The sequence below is a fragment of the Equus asinus genome, chromosome 11 (assembly GCF_041296235.1).
Source record: "Equus asinus isolate D_3611 breed Donkey chromosome 11, EquAss-T2T_v2, whole genome shotgun sequence".
NCBI classification, from domain to species: domain Eukaryota; kingdom Metazoa; phylum Chordata; class Mammalia; order Perissodactyla; family Equidae; genus Equus; species Equus asinus.
The window spans coordinates 73,860,860-73,882,428 of NC_091800.1; the positions used below are offsets into that span (position 1 = coordinate 73,860,860).

The following is a 21,569-nucleotide window of genomic DNA, read 5'->3' on the forward strand; positions in this document are numbered from 1 at the left end:
AGAAAAGGGTTTAGAAACGATCGACGACTCCGAGTAAATTCTTTTACAAATCCTATATTTATTTTATTTTCTTATGTACAAAAAGTAAACTCCAAGTAAACATAAAACCACATAAAATCCTTTCAGCTTCACTGAGTTTAATTGCCATTATCTTATAGTCAAATGAATCATTTAAACAATAGACAGTCACCACAAGTTACATTTGTTATACAGAAGGAATGTGATATTTGGCTATTTTAAGATTTTTAAATAGAGAAAAAGAGATTATAAATCACCTGGGGCGGGGGTGGGGAGGGAAATGAAAGGATTTTGAGATAATCACTCCATTAAAAGAAATAATCTAAACAGCAAATCTTTAGTCAAGAATAATGTAATGGCCCAAAAACACTTCTACCCAGTTGACCCAGCATAAGAGGCCCAATGGTACTTTATAATCACTTTGCATTTTAACTTTCCCAGAGGAGGTGGACCAGTGATGTGTGAAACAAATACAATGGATTTGTGGGATACCTAAACTGTGAGTTCAAAGCAAGATTTTGCAGAGTACCATTATTTCCATAGGAGATTCTAGACCAGGGAAGTCATTTTGAATTGAACATAGCACTGGTGTATTATGATCAACGATAATGTCTTTGCTGATTTAAGGCAAAATGGAAATACTTTGGGTAAGAAATGAAGCCAATGACAGCATCGCATATGCAAAGATGTTTTTTATAAGCTGAATCATGCAGTTTTACTCTTCTTGCTCAACTCAGTTATTAAAAGGCTTTTCAAGAAACTCAACCTCTTTACAGAACCACGTCCCTCAAGCCATCTATGTATGGGTTTGTTTTAAACCAGTTAGCTCCATGGGCTGGTTTCTTTGCCTGGTACCTGAACACCCAATGCTCTCGGAAGAAGGCAACAATTTCATTAGTGTGACTGAGGACAGAAACTGACTTGTTCTGATCTCTAAATATCTTGTGCATATATTATTTTTAAAGTTGAAAAAAATAATATACTTTTTGAAATTCAGAACCTGTAGATTGTAAAACTAGTATCATTTTAGCATGAGCTCAGAGCTGACCTTTTCAGGTCAATCTTAAATAATAAATTCTCTCAAGAGAGGTATTTCTAGTGGAGGTGGAAAAAACGTGAACTAAAGCTTTAGTTCCTGTACCTTAAACGTCAGCCACTTGGGCTTAGCACTCTTTCAGGGGATGGTAATAATACATGAGAGCATATACAAATATACATCTTACTTATGTAGACAGAATATATGAAGTTTTTGAATGATCTACATCTGGTGTTGGTATGGTTTCTAATATAACTAATACTGTCATTACGCAATTTCTCGAACACATGGTAATAACCCATGATACTAAACAGCTTTGAAAGACCAAGTTTTATGCCTTCCTATGGCAGAACAAAAATCAATTCATAAAAATCTTGTGACAAGTTGGAGTTAAATCACATACCAATTACAGATTGCTCACTGGACAATGAGGAAAATATTAGAACAAGAGTTTCACCACTCGACTGCCATTTGCATTGATTTCTACCTATAAATCCAGAAGGTCATCTCCACTTTCGTCGCTCTCCACCGTCAGCTGCCGGGTCCACCACTTCTTAACTTCAGAGCCACAGGAAGCTGTATCAGTCACGGGGTTCATTTTGCACACTACAGATTTCATTGTTGTCCGCCCTCCAAACCGTAAGTTGACCGAAGACACTGAATGGCTTATTGGTTTGGGTGCTGTGGAATTAATAAGAGTCCCATGAGCAAGATGGTGTCGTCTCACCCTACTGCAAGCCATTCCAGAAATACCATGGTATGCCCTTCAGTAACACTTTGGCAAACAAGTCCTATCCATAGATGTTCACATAAAACTTTTTCAGCACTTTGTTCTTTACATTCAAAATGGCCTTTAAAATTATGTTATGGATGACTAGTAATACCATTTGAAAAAAAAATGCTGCTTGCCCCTGGCACCTTGTAATAATTATGAAAACTAAAAAATTACTAAAAGTTCCCATTTGGGCAAATATAAGTCACAGAAATATGTGTGAGTTGGTGTTCATTAGTCTATACATATAAAGAGAAAAAACAAAGGAAGAGAAGGGATGGCATAACCAATAGCGAGGAGAGAGGGAGGGATGTAGAGAAGGTATGGAAAGGAAGATGTGTGTAACTAATTTTTTTTGGTAAAAATGAATTGAAGTGTAGCATCAGTGAAAAAGGACTGATTCACGGACAGATTTAAACCATGCTCAGGGCATTCATCTTTCCAATCCATGTGTCCAAATAAGGCAATGTGTGTGAAGACTTTGTTGACACACTCATGGCTTTGGGTCCCACTTCTGTGACCTGTAGACGTGTAACCAAAGCCAAGTTCATGTCTCTGAACCCAAGTTTCCTCAACTGTAAAATAAAGAGAATACAAGTGTCCTCATTGTACTATTGTGAGGATTAAACTAGATTAAGTGAGATGACCTAAGAAAAAGCATAGCAGAATTACCATCTGATCCAGCAATCCCACTTCAGGATATATTTCTGAAGGGAATGAATTCACTATCTTGAAGAGATACCTGCACTTCCTTGTTCATTGTGTATTATTCCCAACGGCCAAGACATGGAAACAACCTAAGTGTCTATCAGTGGATGAATGAATAAAGAAGATGTGGTGTATATACACAATGGAATATTATTTAGCCTTAAAAAAGAAGGAAATCCTTCTATGTGTGACAAGAAGGATGAACCTGGAGGACACTACGTCAACCGTAATAAGCTAGGCACGGAAAGAAAAACACTGCGTGATCTCAGTTATGTGTGGAATCTAAAAATATCAAATTCATAGAAGCAGAGGGTAGAATGGTGGTTACCAGGGCAAGTGAGCAAGTGAGGGGGGGAGGACAGGGGAATGGGGAGATGATGGCCAAAGGGTACAGAGTTTCGGTTATGTAGGATAAATAAATTCTAGAGATCTAACATACAGCGACTACAGTTAACAATACTGTATTGTATACTGGAAATCTGCTGAAAGAGTCAATCTTAAGTGTTCTCACCACACACACACAAGCAGTAACTATGTGAGGTGATGCATATGTTAATTAGCTTAGTTACAGTAACCATTTCACAATGTATATGTTCATCAAAACATTATGTTGTATACCTTAAATATACAGAACTTTTATTAAAAAATCAAAGAGAAAAAACGAGAAAAAGGAAAATGCATACCAGGATACCTGAGACATTGTTGGTACCCGTTAAAATGTTCTTTTTCTTGCCCTGTGCTTCTTCAAACTCAGCGAGTCCCCAAGAGCATGTCCCTTTAGTCGGGGGCCACCCAGGCTTGGACTTCTGGAGGCACTTTGACGACACCCTTTCTTTTATCCATTTAAGTGACTGTGCCTCTCCCTTAGGTCGTCTCTCCTATCTGTCCTCCAGGGTCTGGATCACTGCCACCAGCTTTGTCCATGTCCTCATCACCTCATGCCCAGAGTACTATACCGTCCTCTGGCTCACAGCCCTGCCTCCAGCCTCTGCCACAGACAGTTCACTCTCTACCCTGCTGCCAAGTCAGTCTTCCTAAAGCACGAATTCCAAATGTCACGTCTTGCTCAGAAATCCTCACTGGTTCCTAACTGCCTACAAGATGAAGTTGAAACCACTCAGCCTGTAATTTAAGGTCTTTCATGGCCTGACTCCACCACCTACTCAATCTTGTTCTCTATAACTCCCTGCTTTGTTTAACCAGGCAGAAGCTAGGCTCTCTCTGATCTCTGAGTAATAAACTCCTGGGCATGAAAAAAGATATTTTCCTCTCTGGTGTTAAGGTCCACTGAATAACTTTTGGCCTCAAGATCTAAGTTACACTGTCTTCTGCTTTGTGCAACAGACATGCTACAGAAGAGTCTGCAGCATCATCCATCTTCTCACTTGGATCGGGCTGAGAAGGGACCCAGTTAAAGGGCATTAGGAAGCCCCCACTTTACCGTGAACTCTACAGAGTTATCTACAGAGAAACCCACGCACAGAGGACTTCGGCTGTGCATCTTATTGCTCCCCTCCATCCCTGAGTGCTCCTAATGGGATTATCCTGGCTTTCGAAAACCCCACGGCCTCTAGAAGAAAATTCTCTCACTAAATCAGTAAAGTGTGGAGAATAATAGGATTGTGAGGATTAAATGAGGGAACACATGTAATGCACTCACAATAGTGATTGGCATACAGCAAATACCACAACAGTTACATATTACATTATATCACACTATGTAAGTTTTGTTGTTCCTTCTTTGACAACTCTGGTACTTTCTGAATGATTGTATCCATCCACTCCCTTTTAAACAAATTTTGCCTATTTTGAGAATGCCTTAAATGTACACAGGAAGCCCTTGGAAATCTCTTCCTCTTTCTTTCTAGATCTTGGCTATAACATCGTTGTTAATGGTTGCTGCCTTCTCGACCATGGTAGCTGAAAATGAGGGCTAATGTAGTGCTATTTAGAGAAGTTACTTTGAGGGGAATGATGAGGGGCTATATTTTTCATTGTTTCACTGTCTATAAATAGCTTCAAAGATTTTTTTTTTTTCAGATGCAGACCTGTATTTGAAATCCAAGACCCAAAACACACAGAGTGCAGACACCTTTAAAATGCCTCCATGGATGGAGAAGGCGCGCGATGTACGTACCCGAGGGCAGGCGCCACTGCCCGATCTTCCTTTGGGGTTTCCCGGCGGCATCTGCCGCGTCCTGCCGACTTCCTCCCCGGTCCGACAGGGTGGGGCTCAGGAGCTGCTGCTGGCTGCTGGTCTGCAGGGGCAAGAACCAAGCAGGTACGCTTAACGCTATGCTCGCCTCCGTCTCTCTGCGCTGGCCTGGACCCTCATTTTATTTTAGGAAAGGAAGAAAACACGGCAGGAAAACAGGTGGGAAAAACAATATGGACCCACAGTGCCACAATGCGGAAAGGAAAAGTGCAAATTGGTAAGAAGAGTCAAGGAAAACCGGAGTCGCCAGTGCACATCGTGACGAAACGAGCCGCGGCTCTGCAGGGAGCACCTTTCCTTGGGCATCCCTCCATAATCCTGCACCCCAAGGCCAAGTTCCCTTCACGCCTGGGGGCGTGGCCCTGTACCAGAGCAAGGAGGGAGGGTGGGGCAGCCAACACAGCCTGGTTTGGGGAAGTAGACGCTTGCCAACCTGGAGGTCAGTGGCTAGAGCTTGAGGGAGAGAGTGCTCACCAGACAAGGCTCTGTGAGGGGTCCCGGAGGAGAAGGACGCTTATCCCAATTAACACAAAAGTCAGAGAAATGCTCAGGCCTTCTATACATTTTGCCTGCTGTCCTATTCACCATCACCTTCCCCTTTTCTGATCAACGCCTCCATCTTCACATCTCTTCAATATCCCCTCTTGGTTTTCTGGTTACCTCTTGGGCTTTTTTTAACCTAAAACCACAGAGCTCTGCGATCATCTCTTTCCCTGCCTCGCTGTCTTGCTGGCTGTGCTGACCTTATCCCAGCCCCACACACTAAGCATTGCCAAGCCATCCTCAGGGTACACAGGTGGCAGGGTCATTGTAGAGGCCTCCACGTCCCCCCTCTGTTGACTGTCCTTGCACAAGTCCCTGTAGTGGGGTTCTTACAGGCTGGCGGGACAACAGCATAAAATCCAAACTGGGCTGTGGAACAAGAGGGCTGCTTGGGGCGTCCTGCTGGGCTGTGGAGCCTCAGGCTTCAGTATTTATCGTGGCCCTGACTGGCCCGTCTCAGAACACTGGATCAGCTCCAGCTGATTCATAACTGTACCCCGGGAAAGGCAGGACCCCCGCCAGCTGCTTCTCACAGCGCAAGGCTCTCTGGACACTGGTGACTCTGTGCTGGTGTTATGGACCTGTAGACTGAGCTTGGAAGTGAAAATAGCAAACAGAAGGTCCTCAAGCTAATCCTCTCGGAATTCCATGTGCTTTTCTGATGCCCAACTAAGGAAGGAGAAGTCCTCACTGAGTCTATTTAAAGAGGCTGAAGGCCAGGTAGAAACATTTCGCTGCAAATTTCTACGATTTGGTGAGAAGAAAACGTGTAGGGCAGAGCTTCAGGCAAACCATGCTCTCCTAAGTCAGGTAATGTTGCTGGACTCCAGTTGAACCCTCATAGATGTGAGGTTAACTCTTAAGACAAAAGTCAACAGAATTATCACGTTTAGGGCATTCACATTTTCTTAGTATGCATACAAATCAGAATCTTTTGCAATAACCTCAGCTATTTCCAGGATGGCAAAGACACAAACATAATCTAGATCAACATGTTCCAATTTTTTTTTTTACTTAAAACCTTCCAATCAGAAACACTGTCAGCTTGTCTGAAATGGCTATGTGAACAGCACCAATTTATTTTTTCTTAAGAAAAAAACGCACGGAATATCCGTGGATGCTAGACACCTCCTACCCGTACCTCCGGTTGCATATTATTATCCTGACTGTTGGCGTTCATGTCCTCGCTGGGCTGGGTGGTCTCGATACTGGGAGGATTCAGAAACCGGGTCCGCTCCTGTTGTTGGCTCTCTCTCAGGCTGTGGATGATGCTGCAGGACTGCTGCTGTTTCTACGGAAATATGATTGTTGTTTCAGGAATGGAAAAACCCGGACCAACATCCCCCTGCCCCCATCACTCAAATTGTATTTCCTTCTGTCCTCTCCAAGGAACCTGCATGCTTGGTGACCTCTTAGGAACTTCTAAACAAGGATCCTTAATGAATTTCACTGATAAGTATCAGCCTGATATAACAGAGGGCTTAGAGACTTAGCAATTGCCTTCCCCTTCCATTTTCATTTGCATAACAATTGGAATAGTTATGTTCCTTGATACTGGCTTGTATTTTATTTAAAATAGAAATTTTAAATCACTAATGTGGGTGTCTATTTTTTTCCCTTCTTATTTTACGCTCGTTAAGCCAGTGTGGATGGCCCCTTCCTCTAAGTTGTAAGGGGCAGAGAGCCTTGGACGGATGAACACTTGCTCTTGTCTTGGTTCTGCATTGGGGCAGGCCAATCTGTCCCGGCACAGACTGAGGCCAGGATGCCCTGGTGGTGAGCTGGCGCTCCCTGTGCCCTCTCAGGAGGGCAGACATGCTCTCTGGAGCTAGCAGAGCTCCGGTGGGCCAGCTGTGACAGCTGCCTTGTCCTACAAGTTTGGGGTGTTTCGTTTCTCTGGGGCCCTTTTCTTTTCCAATAGAAAGATATGTTTCTGGAGTTGATGCTATTCTGAGAAACAGGATAAAAAATTAGCTATTATGTGTAAATGTTTAGTGATTATTTGATTTTTTTCTCCCTGTGTGTGAAACATATGTCAAAAGCATTTATAAAATTAATTACCTAATAGAAATGTCCATTGTAAACACAGTATATGCCAACACAGTATATGTTCATGGATTTATGGGTTAGAGAATCTTAAAGCTTATAGTTCAGTAAGCAGCAAACACATCGTTAAACTCCCAGGAGAGGTGGCCTTTAATTAAATACCGAACAACATTATCAACAATGTGTTAGAATTTTTAGGAGCATTTTAATAGTAGTTTTGTAAATTCAGTTGCCAGTCAAAATGTAGAGATTTTTGGCATTCTGAACAATTAAGTTTTAATTAATGGAGATCAGAAATATTTTAATACCAATAAATTACTTTTTAAACATATGTTATATTTCCATTGAATATATGGAAACTTCTTATGGACTCTGCTCAAGAGACTGCAGCTGAATTTGGACCAGAGTTAAGGCTGAATTGTCATCTGACCATCATAAGTGGATGAAGTTAACAAAGTTGAAGAGATATAAGGCTCATCACAGGAGGATCTAATCCTGTTGTTCATGATGCTGTTTTCTTTTTTCCCCTCCTCCTCCTTCTTTGAGAGGAAGAAATAGAACCCCAGATGCTTCTAGCTCACTCACGGCTCTGATGCGCTTTAGGCACTTTTTAAGCCACATTCGGATGGTCTGCTTGGCCACTTCCTCCTCGATGGTGTACTCCAGCTGCTCCCTTGCAAGCAGCTCCTCCAACTGCAAACTCTTCCGGATGTCAACCGACCGGTAGGAGAGCATGCTGGAGGGGGAAACACAGCAGCAATCGCAGCTTTGATTCACCTGGGATTTAGACCTTCGATATTTCAAAATCCAATGAGGACATCACTCGATCCAACCAGTGTAGCGTCCTGATGCCACCTGACTAGCTGGTGGCTTGAACTAGTAATGTCACCTCTCTGTCTCTCTTCTCTCAGCTTTAAAACAGGGATAGTCGTGGTACCTGCCTTATTAAATGAGTTACTATTTGTGAGATGCTTACAAGAATAAGTGCCATATAAATGTTTGTAAAACAAAAGATCCAGGCTAGGCCCTGATCTACAGTATCAGCTGCTTAGGTTAAGACGCTGAAACTTTCTCTGCAGAAGGAAGTCTGCGCCCTCTACACTTTCTTCACTTCGGCTCCAACTGGTGACGGGTAACATGGCTTTGGCTGTGGGTGACGCATCCCCTTGCCCCCTCATTTCCCTCTCAATTTATCTCCTTTGTCTCCTGGATTTTCTTCATTAGTTCTAGATGGATGCAAAGCCAAGGTTGAGTATTCATTCCCATGCTGCCCAGACAGTGGCAAATGAAACCAACACAGCTGATACATTGCATCAGGGCCTCTGGGCAACAAGGCTACTCATGCGTCCAGGCTGAGAGGTCTACAGCCAAAGGAAGATGCAGCCCTTCTGGCAGCTTGGTGCTCCCTGGTGCAGCCGCAGGATCCCAGGTTATTGCTCATCGCCTGCCTGCCCCAGCTGCGAGCTCAGTCCCCTCTCTGCAGCCCAAATCAGAGCATGGAGGGGCCTGAGAGTCTCCCCGTGCACTGCTGGTGCACTGAGCTGCTCCTTTTTGCTAAGGCTCCTCCCACTATGGAGGAATAAAGGGCATTTGCTCTTCTTCTCTTCCCTGCCTCGTCAAGAAGCTCATCATTGCTGGACCGTTTTCATCATATACTGAACCAGAGGGATAGGGAGGGCAGACAATGCCACCATCAACTTCGCCTGAGTCCATTTTATCAGACGCATCACTAAGTTCCAAAGAGGCTGAATGGTAATTATTAACGACAGCGATATCTCTCTGTGCCTCACTTTCAGACTAAAAATATTTGTCACTAGGAGGAAAGATTAAGTGACATTCTGAAAGGGATGACATCTTTGGCTATTCATATGTATTTTCTGCCCTATCTTTTTCTGCCTTTTAAAAATTTCACTCCTGGGGCCAGCCCAATGGCACAGTGGTTAAGTGTGCACGTTCTGCTTCAGTGGCCCGGGGTTCGCTGGTTCGGTTCCTGGGTGCAGACATGGCCCCGCTTGGCAAGCCATGCTGTGGTAGGTGTCCCACGTATAAAGTGGAGGAAGATGGGCATGGATGTTAGCTCAGGGCCAGTCTTCCTTGGTAAAAAGAGGAGGATTGGCAGCAGATGTTAGCTCAGGGCTAATCTTCCTAAAAAAAAAAGTTCTCTTCTGGAAGAAGTGAACACAGGGAGGTAAAATTGACAACTTGAGGAAACTTCCTTCCCGTCTGTTCTCTTTTCAAATTCCAGTCATGAGCATATTTCTGTATACCTGAATGCTCCTGAAATTTATGACACTGTACCCAATGTTTAACTTGTCAGGTATTTGCAACATGATGAAAATAGCTACTGTTGGTAGAAGGTTCTTAACTCTTTCTGTGGCAGGGACCCATTTGGCAGTAGAGTCTATGGAACATTTCTTAGAATAATGTTTTAAATGCATAAAATAAAATACACATTATTACAAAGGAAGCCAATTATATCAAAAATACAGTTCTCAAATTATTCTTTTTAAAAGGTGGTGATATAGTAACGTAAGTGATTCTTTATTATCGCACTTAATAATAACATCTAGTTGAGGTCAAATGACTACTATAACAGAAGTACTGGTAAGCATAAAGGATATTCTAAGACATCGGCCATGGCAGTAATGTGATTCGAAAATATCTGATTTCTACTGGTGACAAATACGTGGGTATTGTTAATACTGCTGTGGCTTGTTGCCTACATTCATCATTGAAGAAAATGCTGCGTTTCAGTGAGTGATTAGTGAAAATAAAGATGTCACTGATTCCCCTCCCCAGTCCATGGACCTCTGAATTTTATCCATGGACTCCTGTGTAAGAAGCTGTTATGGGGTGAACTGTTCCCCACCAAAAAGGATATGTTGATGTCCTAACCCCCAATACCTCAGAGTGCGATCTTATTCGGAAATAGGTCATTGCAGATGTAATTAGTTAAGATGGGGTCAAGCTGGAGTAGGGTGGGCTCCTAATCCCATATGACTAGTGTCTTTATAAAAGGGAACATTTGGACACAGACACACACACACGTGCGCACACGCGTGTATCCCCCCCCCCCCCCCACAGGGAGAACACCATGTGAAGATGAAGGCAGAGATGCAGAGATTGGGGTGATGCTTCTACAAGCCAAGGAATGCCAAAGATTGCCAGCAAATCACCGGAAGCTAGTAGAGAGGCATGGAACAGATTGTCTCTCACAACCTCGGAAGGAACCAACTCTGCCACCTTCATCAAGACTTCCAGCCTCCAGGGCCGCGAGACACTAAATCTGCTGTTTAAACACTCAGCGTACGGCAGTTTATTACAGCAGTCATGGCAGACTAACACGGAAGTCTGTCAGAGAGGAAGAGAGGATGAGCAGCGGATGGGTCCTTCGTCCTGTCTGGGTATTCATTAAATGTCTGGAAAATGTGGTTTGTCAACCGACCCAGGGCCCCCATCACAGAGTGGACCGGGAAAATTCTTGTGAGACCCACGAGTGAGAAGATCTTAGCTCCAGATGTTAGCTCCAGCTTTCCCACAGAGGGCAAGGAACTGTGAGCAAGTCACTCAACTCTCTGGGACCAGCTCCTTCCTCCAAAATCAAGAGGTGGCCCCTGGCTCTCTGAGGTCCCTCTGCTTCCTCCCTTCAGGAGCTCCCTGGTCAGGGGCACTTGTGGGGATGTCAGGCCTCGGCTTCTCTCCCCTTCAGTGTGAGGCACTCACTCAGACATGATCTAGTACATACAGGACAGTGAGAAAGGCCACTTCAAGCCTGAGAAATGTGACCTCACCTTATAACCACAGCGGATGTGGCATTTCAGGTCCTGACCCTACTTGTGAATTGTGTTTCACAAGGCCTTTAATGATGGCAGCTTCGGTTTCTGGACTCAGTTCAGCTGTGTGACACAGAGAGTGAACCCCCCTTGTACCTCAGGACATCATGGAAAGTGACGTCGCCGCCGTTGTGCAGCCTCTCCATCTCATAGCACATGTGTTTAAACAGGAGTTTGTCTTTGTCGAGGTCCACCTCCAGCCTCCCCCGCAGCAGCCGCAGCAGGAACTTCACGCGGAAAGTCGGAATCACCCCCTGGACGGCAGAGCATAGTACTGACTCATCGTAAATCATCATCAGGTCATAACGATCACTGGGATTCTGTTTTCACAGCAAAAAACCCATAGCTATTTCTCCACAAGATAGCGTAATTAGCACCGGGCCACAGGGAAGTTGCTGGCCCCGCTGGAGGCTGGGGTAGGGCAGGGGATAGGCGGCTGAAAGGAGCTGAGATGAAAAGCTGAGCAACCAGAGTTTGTGCTGCGCTTCTCTGGTTCTACAGGGTAACCCCACTATGCAGCATTTGGATCCAGAGGGTGCAAAGCTGGCCCTCTGCCTCCCAGGCCTGATGCTTGCTTTACCAGGCTTCTCTTCCTGTGGCCCATGCCCCTGACTCGGCCCCTGCTCCACCGTTTCTCTAAGACACACGCTGAGAGGGTCAGTGATGCATTACCACAAAAAAAGGAAAATGTACATGCACACGATCCTCCTCTCCACTTAATCCAGATGCTAGGGACTTCTAAACATTTATTCTAAGTTGTTCTTCTATGGACCCATGGCTGCTTTTCAGGTCTTCTCCATTATCATATCAGAACAATTATAAAAAAAAGGGAACTGGGCTCCCAGCTCTGCCCTCTTTCTGGTCAGAGCAGCTCCAGATTCTGAGAACCTAACACGTGTCGCTATCTTCTGGGCAATAAAAGCTACCCTGCCATCCTGGCTCTGCCTCTGAATTAAGGTGTTGGGCAAGAGGCAGGGACATGGGCAGCCCATGGGTTCCTGTCAGTTACTAACATCTGAACCTGTTGAGAGGTGGTGCCGCCTTCTGTGTGTATGACAGAGGAACGCAGGTTCCTGTGGGCCGTAGTCTTGGAGATGTCAGTGAATCTAGCTGAGATGAGAGGCAAGGCTAGGTGCCCGCACGCGCAGATCACTGTTTCAGAAGAAAACCCCCCAAGGCTGGTGCCCGGGTGAAGTTGCGGATGCCAAGGAGAGAGAGGGCAAAGCGGGTGGAGACAGCTACGCAGCCCCGGCTCCAGTCCAGGCCCCTCCTTGACTCAGCCTGCTCTGGCTCCTTGGTTTTTGTGCCCTGTCAGCTCTTCCTGCAACTACTTTCAGATCCTCCCACGGATCTGCCTGCCCACGGCGAAATTTCCCTCGTGTTTCAGATGGTGGGTCAAATAGCACCTCCCAGATGGGCCTCATGGCCACCCTGCTCAGGGAGTCTGCCCCCACCTCCAGCCACTGTCCACCATATCACCTTCTTTAAAGTGTTTATAGCTTCTTGAAATAATGATAATTATAACGATTACTATCATTTCACTTTGTACTGTTTGTCTCCCCCCTTAGAACCGGAGCTCTGTGAAGCACGAGATCTTTCCATCCTGTTCACTGTTATGTCACCTGTGCTGAGGACTGTGCTTGAGTGTTTGCTAGGATGAAGATGCAGGAAGGAGGAGGACAAAGCAGAAGATGCTGCTGCTTTGGCTAATTCTGGGAAATCTTGGATAAGCTTTACGATTAAAACATTCAAATAAGTCCAAAGTAATTCAAAATAATAACTTTCAGAAACCACTTAAATAACTCCTTTGCGCTTCTAATCAGGATTGATGTTTGAGGCTAAGGTGATCATGAATCTGTATTATACTGTCCCTCTGGTAATCTGAACCTCACCCCTTCTCCTGCCCCGAGCCCAGGCTGGTTTCTTCAGCAATCCCCTGCTTTCCTGTCCTTGCTGAACTTCTGAATGGCTGAAGAAGACGTTCACGGTTGGAGAGGATTGAGGGGGAACTATTCTGTCCCCCCACCCCCCAGCATATTCCGCTGATGTGTCAATGATAGCTTTCTGCAATGCACCAATGCAATGGCTATTCAAAATTCAATATATGTCAGCTGCCAACAAGAAGCCCACTTGAGTGTTTGAGCGATGGCGTTAAGTCTTTTTGGGGTAGGGACAGGAAACAACAATCCACACTCCTACCTCTCTTTTATCATCCACCATATTCCATATGATTTGAAAGTGGCGAAGATCATTGTAACTTAAAAGCTGGTCCTCTTCAGTGGAATAAAACAAGGAGAAATTCTCAACAATTATGGCTAAAGAAAAAAAAGGAAAAATTGAGAAGTTAGACAATTATGCTAATCCATCATTTTTCATAAAGAGTAAAACATCTAGCATAAATAATAGATTTTATCAGCTATGTTATAAGCCAAATTTTTAAAGTGCTTTTAGTATGGTTTCCAAGTTGGCATGTTTTACACTTGGACTAAGCTATTTATCAGGCTCCTGCCTTTCCAAAACATGAGGGTCACGAGCATAAACACACATTCTGTGTATTTAGATACTCGTGCCAGCTGGCTTTCATTCTTAGGCGAGAGTTCCAGGGCAGTTTTCAAAGGTTAAATTGAGTTCTGGGTGGCCCCACAGCTGGGTGAACGGCGAGTATCTTTCGAATACATAAATGCAACATTTCGAGGCTGTAAAGGTGGCCCTCCCTGATATTTGTTCAACTTAATCCAGGAGAAGAGCTCTTTTGAAATTAGTGATCATAATAAATAGGAGAACTCTTGAAATTGCAATCAACTGTCATTTACATGCTTTTCAAAAGGTCTTTTCAGCTTCTGGATTGAGAGGCAACAATTTATAATTAATGCCATGAAACACCCACCCCAGGCAACCCAGGATAATTACTTGAAAATTGTACATAATTATCTAAGTACCTGAGTTTAAAGAGATTAAAAAATATCAACGAACATCACTTACCTACAAGCAGATTTAGCATGATGTAGGCAATGATGACATAAAATGAACAGAAATACATAAGTGCCCCAGCATAATTTCCGCAGTCTGTTGCCCAGTATGTAAATTCATCTGGAGTACAAAAGGGAGGCTGGACCTGTGGGGCCATGGCAGGAAAGAAGGAGGAGAGGGTGAGAGCAGAGAAGAATACACATTTCTGTGAACTGACTGTAGTTAGTGAACATATTCCTAAACATATAAGATATAATTAACTTCAAAGTAATGTCTCAGAAGCCACATACACTGGGTGCATCATTTATGGCAAAAAATCAGAACAGAATATTTCACTTATGCTATACTTTTAGGCTTGCAGAAACCCAAGTTCAGTGCCATTTTAGAAGTAAAATGAAAATGAACTGGTTTCCTCCAGGAGACACTCTTTCTGCCACCTCTACTCGTCCCAAATGATAAGTAGTTACTGTGATACAAATTGCAGAAAATCAAAGAAAAAGGCATTTTAAAAAACTTGCCTGACTTAAGTAATGGGTTAAGATTTAGGAAGATTTGCTATACATAGCAAATTCCCATTCAGACTGTGTAAGGAGAAGCCAGTAACCCTCATTCCAGGAGCCCTGTTCTGGGATGTAATGGGAAAGCACAGACGCAGGTTATCGAAAGTCTCCCCAGTCTGCAGTGGCCCAATAAAATGCCACCGCCTCTGAGAGGCCTCCTGTTTCCTTCAGCCAGAGAGACTAGCTCTTTCTTACACATTCCCAAAGCATTCTGCTTATTCTTTATTTAGAATTTATTTAATTCTGCCTCGTATTATATTTGACTTAGGAAATTCTGGCCCTATTCATTCGTGCACAAAGTTCTTGGACTCCCATTATGTGTTGGGTTTAAGCCCAGCGTTGGGGACGGACCTGTGAGCTAGACATAGACCCTGTCCCTCTTTCACCTGCTGACAGTCCAGAGCTGTGCAGTCCAACATGGAGCCGCTAACTACATGTGGCTATTCAAGTTTAAATTTATGTTCACTAGCCTTAAATACAATTAAATAAAATTAAAATTCAGTTCCTCAGTTGCGCTTAGTCACATTTCAAGTGCCCAATAACCACATATGGATAGTGGCTACTGAATCGGACAGTGTCGATTGCCGTCACTGAAGAAATTTCTTTTGGACAGTGTTGGCCTGGAGGGGGAGAGAGAGGAAATAAACTCATCAAGCCAATAATTTGCCACAGTTGTGATACGCACTACAAAGGCGCTGTAAGAGTGTCTGACCAGCAGCCTTAACATAGGAAGGATTCCTGAAAGAACTGATGTTTAAACTGAGAACTGAAGGACGATGAATTAGCCCAGAGAAAGGAGGATCCCAAAAGAAAAGTACAACTCAGAACCCTGGATGGAAGCTCCTTGAGGAGGCTTTGGAATCACTGAAGATCCAGCACGTAGTATACAGCCCGGTACGAACCAGGGGCTCCGTGAGTACCTGTTGAATAAATTACCTCAAAGAAGTGGAACTCCTGTTTGTAGTTCACTGTCAAAATGTTAAATATGGGATGGTAAGAACAATGCCCTCCTAATGCATATTTGTTGAATGGAACTACAATAGCTCAAGCTGGGTTCACTGGAAAGTTTTCCTGTATGTGCATACACTGTAATATAAAATAAAGCAGTTTTATGAACTAAAAGGCCAGGATATGTGTTTTGAACACTAAGTCTTGATGCTAACAAGGATGATGCTGCCAATATAGCATTGCCAAAGAATGTCATCTGATTCTACGTTGAGGCATTGTTAGTGATGAAGAGATATTTACCATACAGTCATGCATAATCTTGTTCCAGTCTTCGCCTGTGACAATTCGGAACAGGACGGTGATAGCTTTGCCAGCTGAAGAAAAGTTTGCATGCCTAATTTAAGGAAAAAAATAAAAACACAATGCGAGTAGCATGGTTTGTCATGAAGCAGTCAGGTTTGTCACCACCAAAACAGGTGGAAATTTGGAGAAAATTTGGTTGCTAAGTTATCATTTCCAAAGGTTACACCCTCTTATTTGTTTGTTATTTAGCCTTGCCCCCAAGTGTAGCTGTCTGAACAGCCCAGTCCTAGCATGGTGCCACCAATTTACTGCCATTCATCTTGAATGACTCAGGGAGGAAGATTTGACAATTAAAAATGATTCCTTCTTTCATGTGAATTATGCTATAAAAGGTGAGGCTGACGTATCAAGTAAACTCTGCAACAAGACACATTTGTGCATGATTTATTTTGTAAGGACCTTTTTTTAAAAACTATGAGATGCTTCCACAAAATTTAAGATAATCTTCGAAAAATGCTTTTTATATATAATAACCATTTTGGGGGTTCTACCTTCTCATGTTTTGCTAAAACAAAGGAAAAGAAAAGGAAAAACCCAATGCCATCTCGAAATTGTTTAATTAAAAAAATTACATATCACTTTTTGGCAGTATGTGGATAGAAAGAGTGCTGGAATTCATCTGGATATTAGAAGTGGTTATTCCTATATGGTGGTGGAATTATGGATTCTTTTTGTTTTCTTTTGTTTCTGAATTTTCTAAGGTTTCTAAAGTAAATATGCATACTGTTTACAAGTATAAAAATGTCATTTAAAATTTGGCCCTTTTTTTTCAGTTTTAATTTCCAACTGATTGCCCCCTCCACCCTTGCATCTTTGTTTAAAAATATTCAGGTTTCTATTCATGATTTTATTACTAAAAAAGTTTACTTGATAAACAAATAGAAAGGTAAATATACACCAACCTGTTAATGTTCTCTCCATATTTCACAGTACCAAATAAAACAACTCCAGCAAAAGCATAACACAGCAGCAAGAGGAACATTCCTACGATGATAAAGAAGCTTTTATACATGCTGACGACCACGGTCAGGAGGAGCATCTTTAGTGTTACCTGGATGGAGATGGAGATGGAGATGGAGAGAGAGAGAATACTCAGTTCATAAAGCCAGGAAGAACCTAGGAAGTAAATAACATTTAGGCAGGTTGACACAAGAGTGACTCAAGGATATCCTTCCAAAATTGCTCCCTATTAGTTATTGAATCTGAATACTATTAAAAAACCATTAGAGAAATTCTACTCATGTCTCAAACTGTTCAGCCTCTTCAGCCTAATTAATAGAAGTTATACCCCAAGATTTTTGGCTTTTCATTTTCTCCTCTTGCTCCCTAGTTCTCTATGATAAGGGTTATATATTTTTGGTCCATAGCAAGTAGACTCAGGATTATTTCACAAACAGTTGTTGACAAAAACAAACCTAAGCAATGGTAAAATACTAAATAAGTATCAAATATTAAATATATTGATTATGTGGATATAGAGAATGTCTATGAAATAATGTTAGTAATAAAAAAAGAAACTACTTTAAAAATGAAAAATAAGTGTGGATGTATGTATGAACATTAACAAGGAAAATAAAGGATTCTGGAATCATAGAATTATGACTATTCATTAAAGATTATTTTTCTTTTCAGTAAACTAACTGAACTCTATGAAAATAAAAATAAAGACGCATAAAGAACGACCACTGGTTTTTGCTTTCATGCCTATGTTATGTTTAGTCGATGACTTGGGTTCGCTTAGCAAATATGAAGAAGAAACAAAACAATATGAATGTCAGGAAACATATCACAAGATAACTAAGCCACTGATTCATTTTAATATTTAATATTTGCTCATTTGACTTATGTTGTCTAGCAATTTGTTAACTACAGCCCTGAAGACCCAGAAGGACAGTCATTACTCCTTTCTTAACTGTATACATGACATTTGATAGTATTCTGTACAACATACTCACATGCTTTCCACAGATGGAGAAAAACCTAAAGACAATCACACATGCGCCCATCATGTAGGTGTACGCATTCTGCAAGTTAAACAGAAGCGAGCCCGTCATAATTTGCACAAAAGATCTTGTTACTGTTCCATTTTTCATTTTAAGTCTTCTGTGAAGTCTACTGAATAATTAGTTTAATAAAATGTGAAAATTCCTATAAGAAATTTATCTAAAATAGGTGCTGAAAAGGTCACTGCCAAAACTCATGAATAAATATTAGCTATAAAATCAAATCTTAAATGAAACTTTGGTTTCTGTTTTGCTCAGCTGAATTCTGTATTTTAAAACTTATTTTACATAAAATAGTGACCAGCTCCTTTGAGGAGAAAGAAAAACCTAGGATAACAATGCAACACGAGGAAGTGAAGAGAGACAGGAGATGGTGTTGGAAAAGGTTGCCGGAAGTCAGACTCCTTCTCTCTGAAGACCAGCCAGCCATATGCGCATTAGTCTACACTGATTTCAGAGGTGTCCCACCCTATCCAGAAACATACCCAGGTCTTCCTTCAAGTGTGTGATCAACAGCAAGAGATGACTCAATGCACTTTATGACTAAGAAAGCTTCATCTGAGAAACAAAGATGCCACCAGTTATAACAGCAATAACAAGTGTGGCATTAAGCTGATGCCAAGGCATGATTATTCTTGAGGAGCCTTGCCTAACCAAATGACAACAATCACAGATGGGCCCCCAGGAAGGGGGTCTGGGAGATCCTTGGTGAGGTGTCCGCAGAGAAGCATCTTTGGGGGAACAGGACTGCATCTTCCTTCACAACAGTCCACTGCAAAACAGAGCAGAGAACGAGTGTCCTTCCAGGACCAGAGGCTCCTGGAGAACAAAAACAGTCAGGCCGAATAGGCAAGCTGGTCTTTTTGGTCTGAGATTTCCTCTCTGGGGACATCTGGAATTAGGAAGACTACTCCACTTTTTTGCTTGAACTCAGTAGCTTTTGGCCACAATTTGTCTGGAGAAAGAAAAAAACATGGGCCTTGCTGTTCCTTCTTTCCATGTTAGCTCAAAACCTATTGTGCATACTTTCTCCCTTTGCATTCTGGAAGCGATGACACCCAACAGCTTCTAAGAAGATGACCCAAATCCTTCACCTGGACTACAAGGTCCTGAGAGGTCTGACACCTTCTTACCCATCCAGATCTCATCCCATGTCCCCCTCGATCCTTCTCCTCCAGTCCCGCTCCCCATCCTCCTTCCAGCTCCTGCACTCTTCCATCACAGGGACAGCTGCCCGAAATGTTCTCCCTCATGCTACAGACTGAACCTATCATCACTCCCTCAAGGATGCCTTCCAGGGCCTCTCTGATGAAGCCATCTCCCACTATTATGTGTCATCACAGGAACATGTGTCTCTTTCCATCTCCCTCACCAGGGCTGTAATTCTCATTGACTTGGGAGCATTTGATGAATAACTACCTAACTTTCCAGGCTGTGAGTTCACAAGAGCAGTGACTGTCTTTGTTCTTCTTATTACGGTCTTCTCAATTCCTACCACAATGACTTGCACATCCTTAGTGCTCCAAACCATTTACTGTTTGAGGAATGAATCAGTGATGAAGGAATGAAGTGACAGAGCCCACCCAGGTCTGGCACAGGCCCTAGTGCTGAAGGTGACAATTGTTTTAAGAAGGACACTCAATATCTTCCTGAGCACAACAATTTCATACTAAAGCAAGCCGTCTGTGATGTGCAGAAAGGTTCTGTGTTATGGGTCTTTCCTAGCATGACTCTAACATTGGAGAGGATGACAGAATAAATGAAAGAGACCAGAGGGAAACTGATAATATTACTTTTGGATGGGTCAAGGAAGACTAAAAGAAAAATAACATTCTGTGTTATGGGTTTGTATACTCCTTACAGTTGGAAAAACTTCACATACAGTCATTCGCTGCATCACCATGTTTCGGTCAAGGACGGATCACATACACAACAGTGGTCCCATAAGATTGGTACCATAGAGCCTAAGGGTGTAATAGGTTATACCATCTAGGTTTATGTAAGTGCACTCTATGATGTTAGCATAAGGACAAAATCGGCTAACGATGCATTTCTCAGAATGTATCCCCGTTGTTAAGTGACACATGACTGTACTTGATTTTCCTAATGCCCATGTGGAATAGGTAGATTATGAAGTTATATCCCCAAGTTCAGAACAGGGAACAAAACATCACTGAAGCAAATAACTTGATCAAGGCTGGAAACAGTGGAGCCTCGTCTAGGACCCAGGTCTTCTAGAGCTGCGCCGTCCAACATCGTAACCACTAGCCACATGCAGTTTTTGAGTACTTGAAATATGGCAAATCTAAATTAAGATATGCTGTAAATGTAAAATACACACTCAAAGATTTAGTACAGAAGAAAGGATATAACCTTTCTCCTCCATAATTTTTATACTGCTGACATGTTGAAATAATATTTTAGATATGGTAGGTTAAAAATATAGTGCTAAATTTATGTCATCTGTTTCTTTTTTATATTTTAAATGTGGCTCTCAGGAAACTTAAAGTTATATCTGCAACCACGTTTTATTTCTATTGGACAACATGGCTCGAGATCACAGTCAGGTACACCCATAGCTGTAGATTTTGAGTTGGATCTCAGACTGAATGGAGGGTGGGGAGGCTGAAGGCATTTTAGGCAAAACAGTGAGAACTCAGATGGAAATGATGTGTCATGGAGAAACGGCAGCTCGGTGTCTAGCAGAAACGAAGACAGCAAAAGTGCCTGAGAATCAGACTGTGAAACACTGACGATAATGTCATGGCCTGGATGCTACCCGCCAGCTCAGAAAACTGGGTCTGAGTCTTCTGATAGGAGCTTGTGTGTGAAGTCAGACAGGTTTCCATCTGTTTCCCTTTCTCTCTCCCTGTCATTTTTATCCTTTGGGAAAATGAAAATTAAGCCAGAAGATCTTTAAGGCCCTTCTCTTTCTGGCTCACGTGCTCCAGGTCTTTGAAGGGCTAGGTTTTGTTCGTGTGAAGTGAGTGTGTGCAGACATACGTACGTGTGTGCGTGTGTGTGTGTGTGCAGGCACGTCTGAGGGCCTGTCATGGTCAAGGCTGGATTTTAGGGAGGTTAATCTGACACTTGAGAGTAGGCTGACATGGAGTGAAAGGACCCTGGAAACAGGGTTACCCGAATGGAAATGATCAACCAAAATAATCTTTAATTACGCGCATACCAGGAGGGCAAAGTGAAGGACCACCCAGACAACGCCAAGTGACGTCACCAGCAGATCGTATCGATTTCTTCTGCTTTGCCAGAAGCCAGCAGGTGACATTGCTATGATCTTCATTGTAACCTGGGGACAACAGTGAAGAGAGTGAAGAAAGGCTGAGTGTTTAGCACATATTTAAACGTATTAAATTGAGGCACAGTATTTTTTTTAAAGGATGTGGAAACCAAAGAGGAGAATTTATTACTGACACAGATTTTTTAAAGCTGAACAGGTTACAAATCTATACTCCCCACACTCTTTTCTCCTTGTTTTATGACTACTTCTGATAGCAGGACGTTTTTCTGCCTTAAGTAAAAGATCATATATTTCAGGA

The 21,569-nt window shown here is 42.7% G+C and overlaps 1 protein-coding gene across 3 annotated transcripts in view; it reads right to left on the reverse strand.

Annotated features, from left to right (window-relative positions):
• Positions 1-234: 234 nt before the first annotated feature.
• NALCN (sodium leak channel, non-selective) overlaps positions 235-21,569 on the reverse strand; it is a 303,103-nt gene continuing 281,768 nt past the window's right edge. For all 3 annotated transcript variants that reach the window (XM_070520121.1, XM_014839403.3, XM_070520122.1), the window contains 11 exons: positions 21,200-21,319; positions 17,968-18,036; positions 16,915-17,063; positions 15,950-16,043; positions 14,154-14,286; positions 13,371-13,486; positions 11,268-11,425; positions 7,924-8,074; positions 6,434-6,583; positions 4,672-4,792; positions 235-1,735 (listed from right to left, as the gene is read on the reverse strand). In XM_070520121.1, coding sequence (XP_070376222.1) covers positions 1,542-1,735; positions 4,672-4,792; positions 6,434-6,583; positions 7,924-8,074; positions 11,268-11,425; positions 13,371-13,486; positions 14,154-14,286; positions 15,950-16,043; positions 16,915-17,063; positions 17,968-18,036; positions 21,200-21,319 — 1,455 coding nt within the window. In that variant the 3' untranslated portion in view covers positions 235-1,541. The remainder of the gene's footprint in view (positions 1,736-4,671; positions 4,793-6,433; positions 6,584-7,923; positions 8,075-11,267; positions 11,426-13,370; positions 13,487-14,153; positions 14,287-15,949; positions 16,044-16,914; positions 17,064-17,967; positions 18,037-21,199; positions 21,320-21,569) is intronic.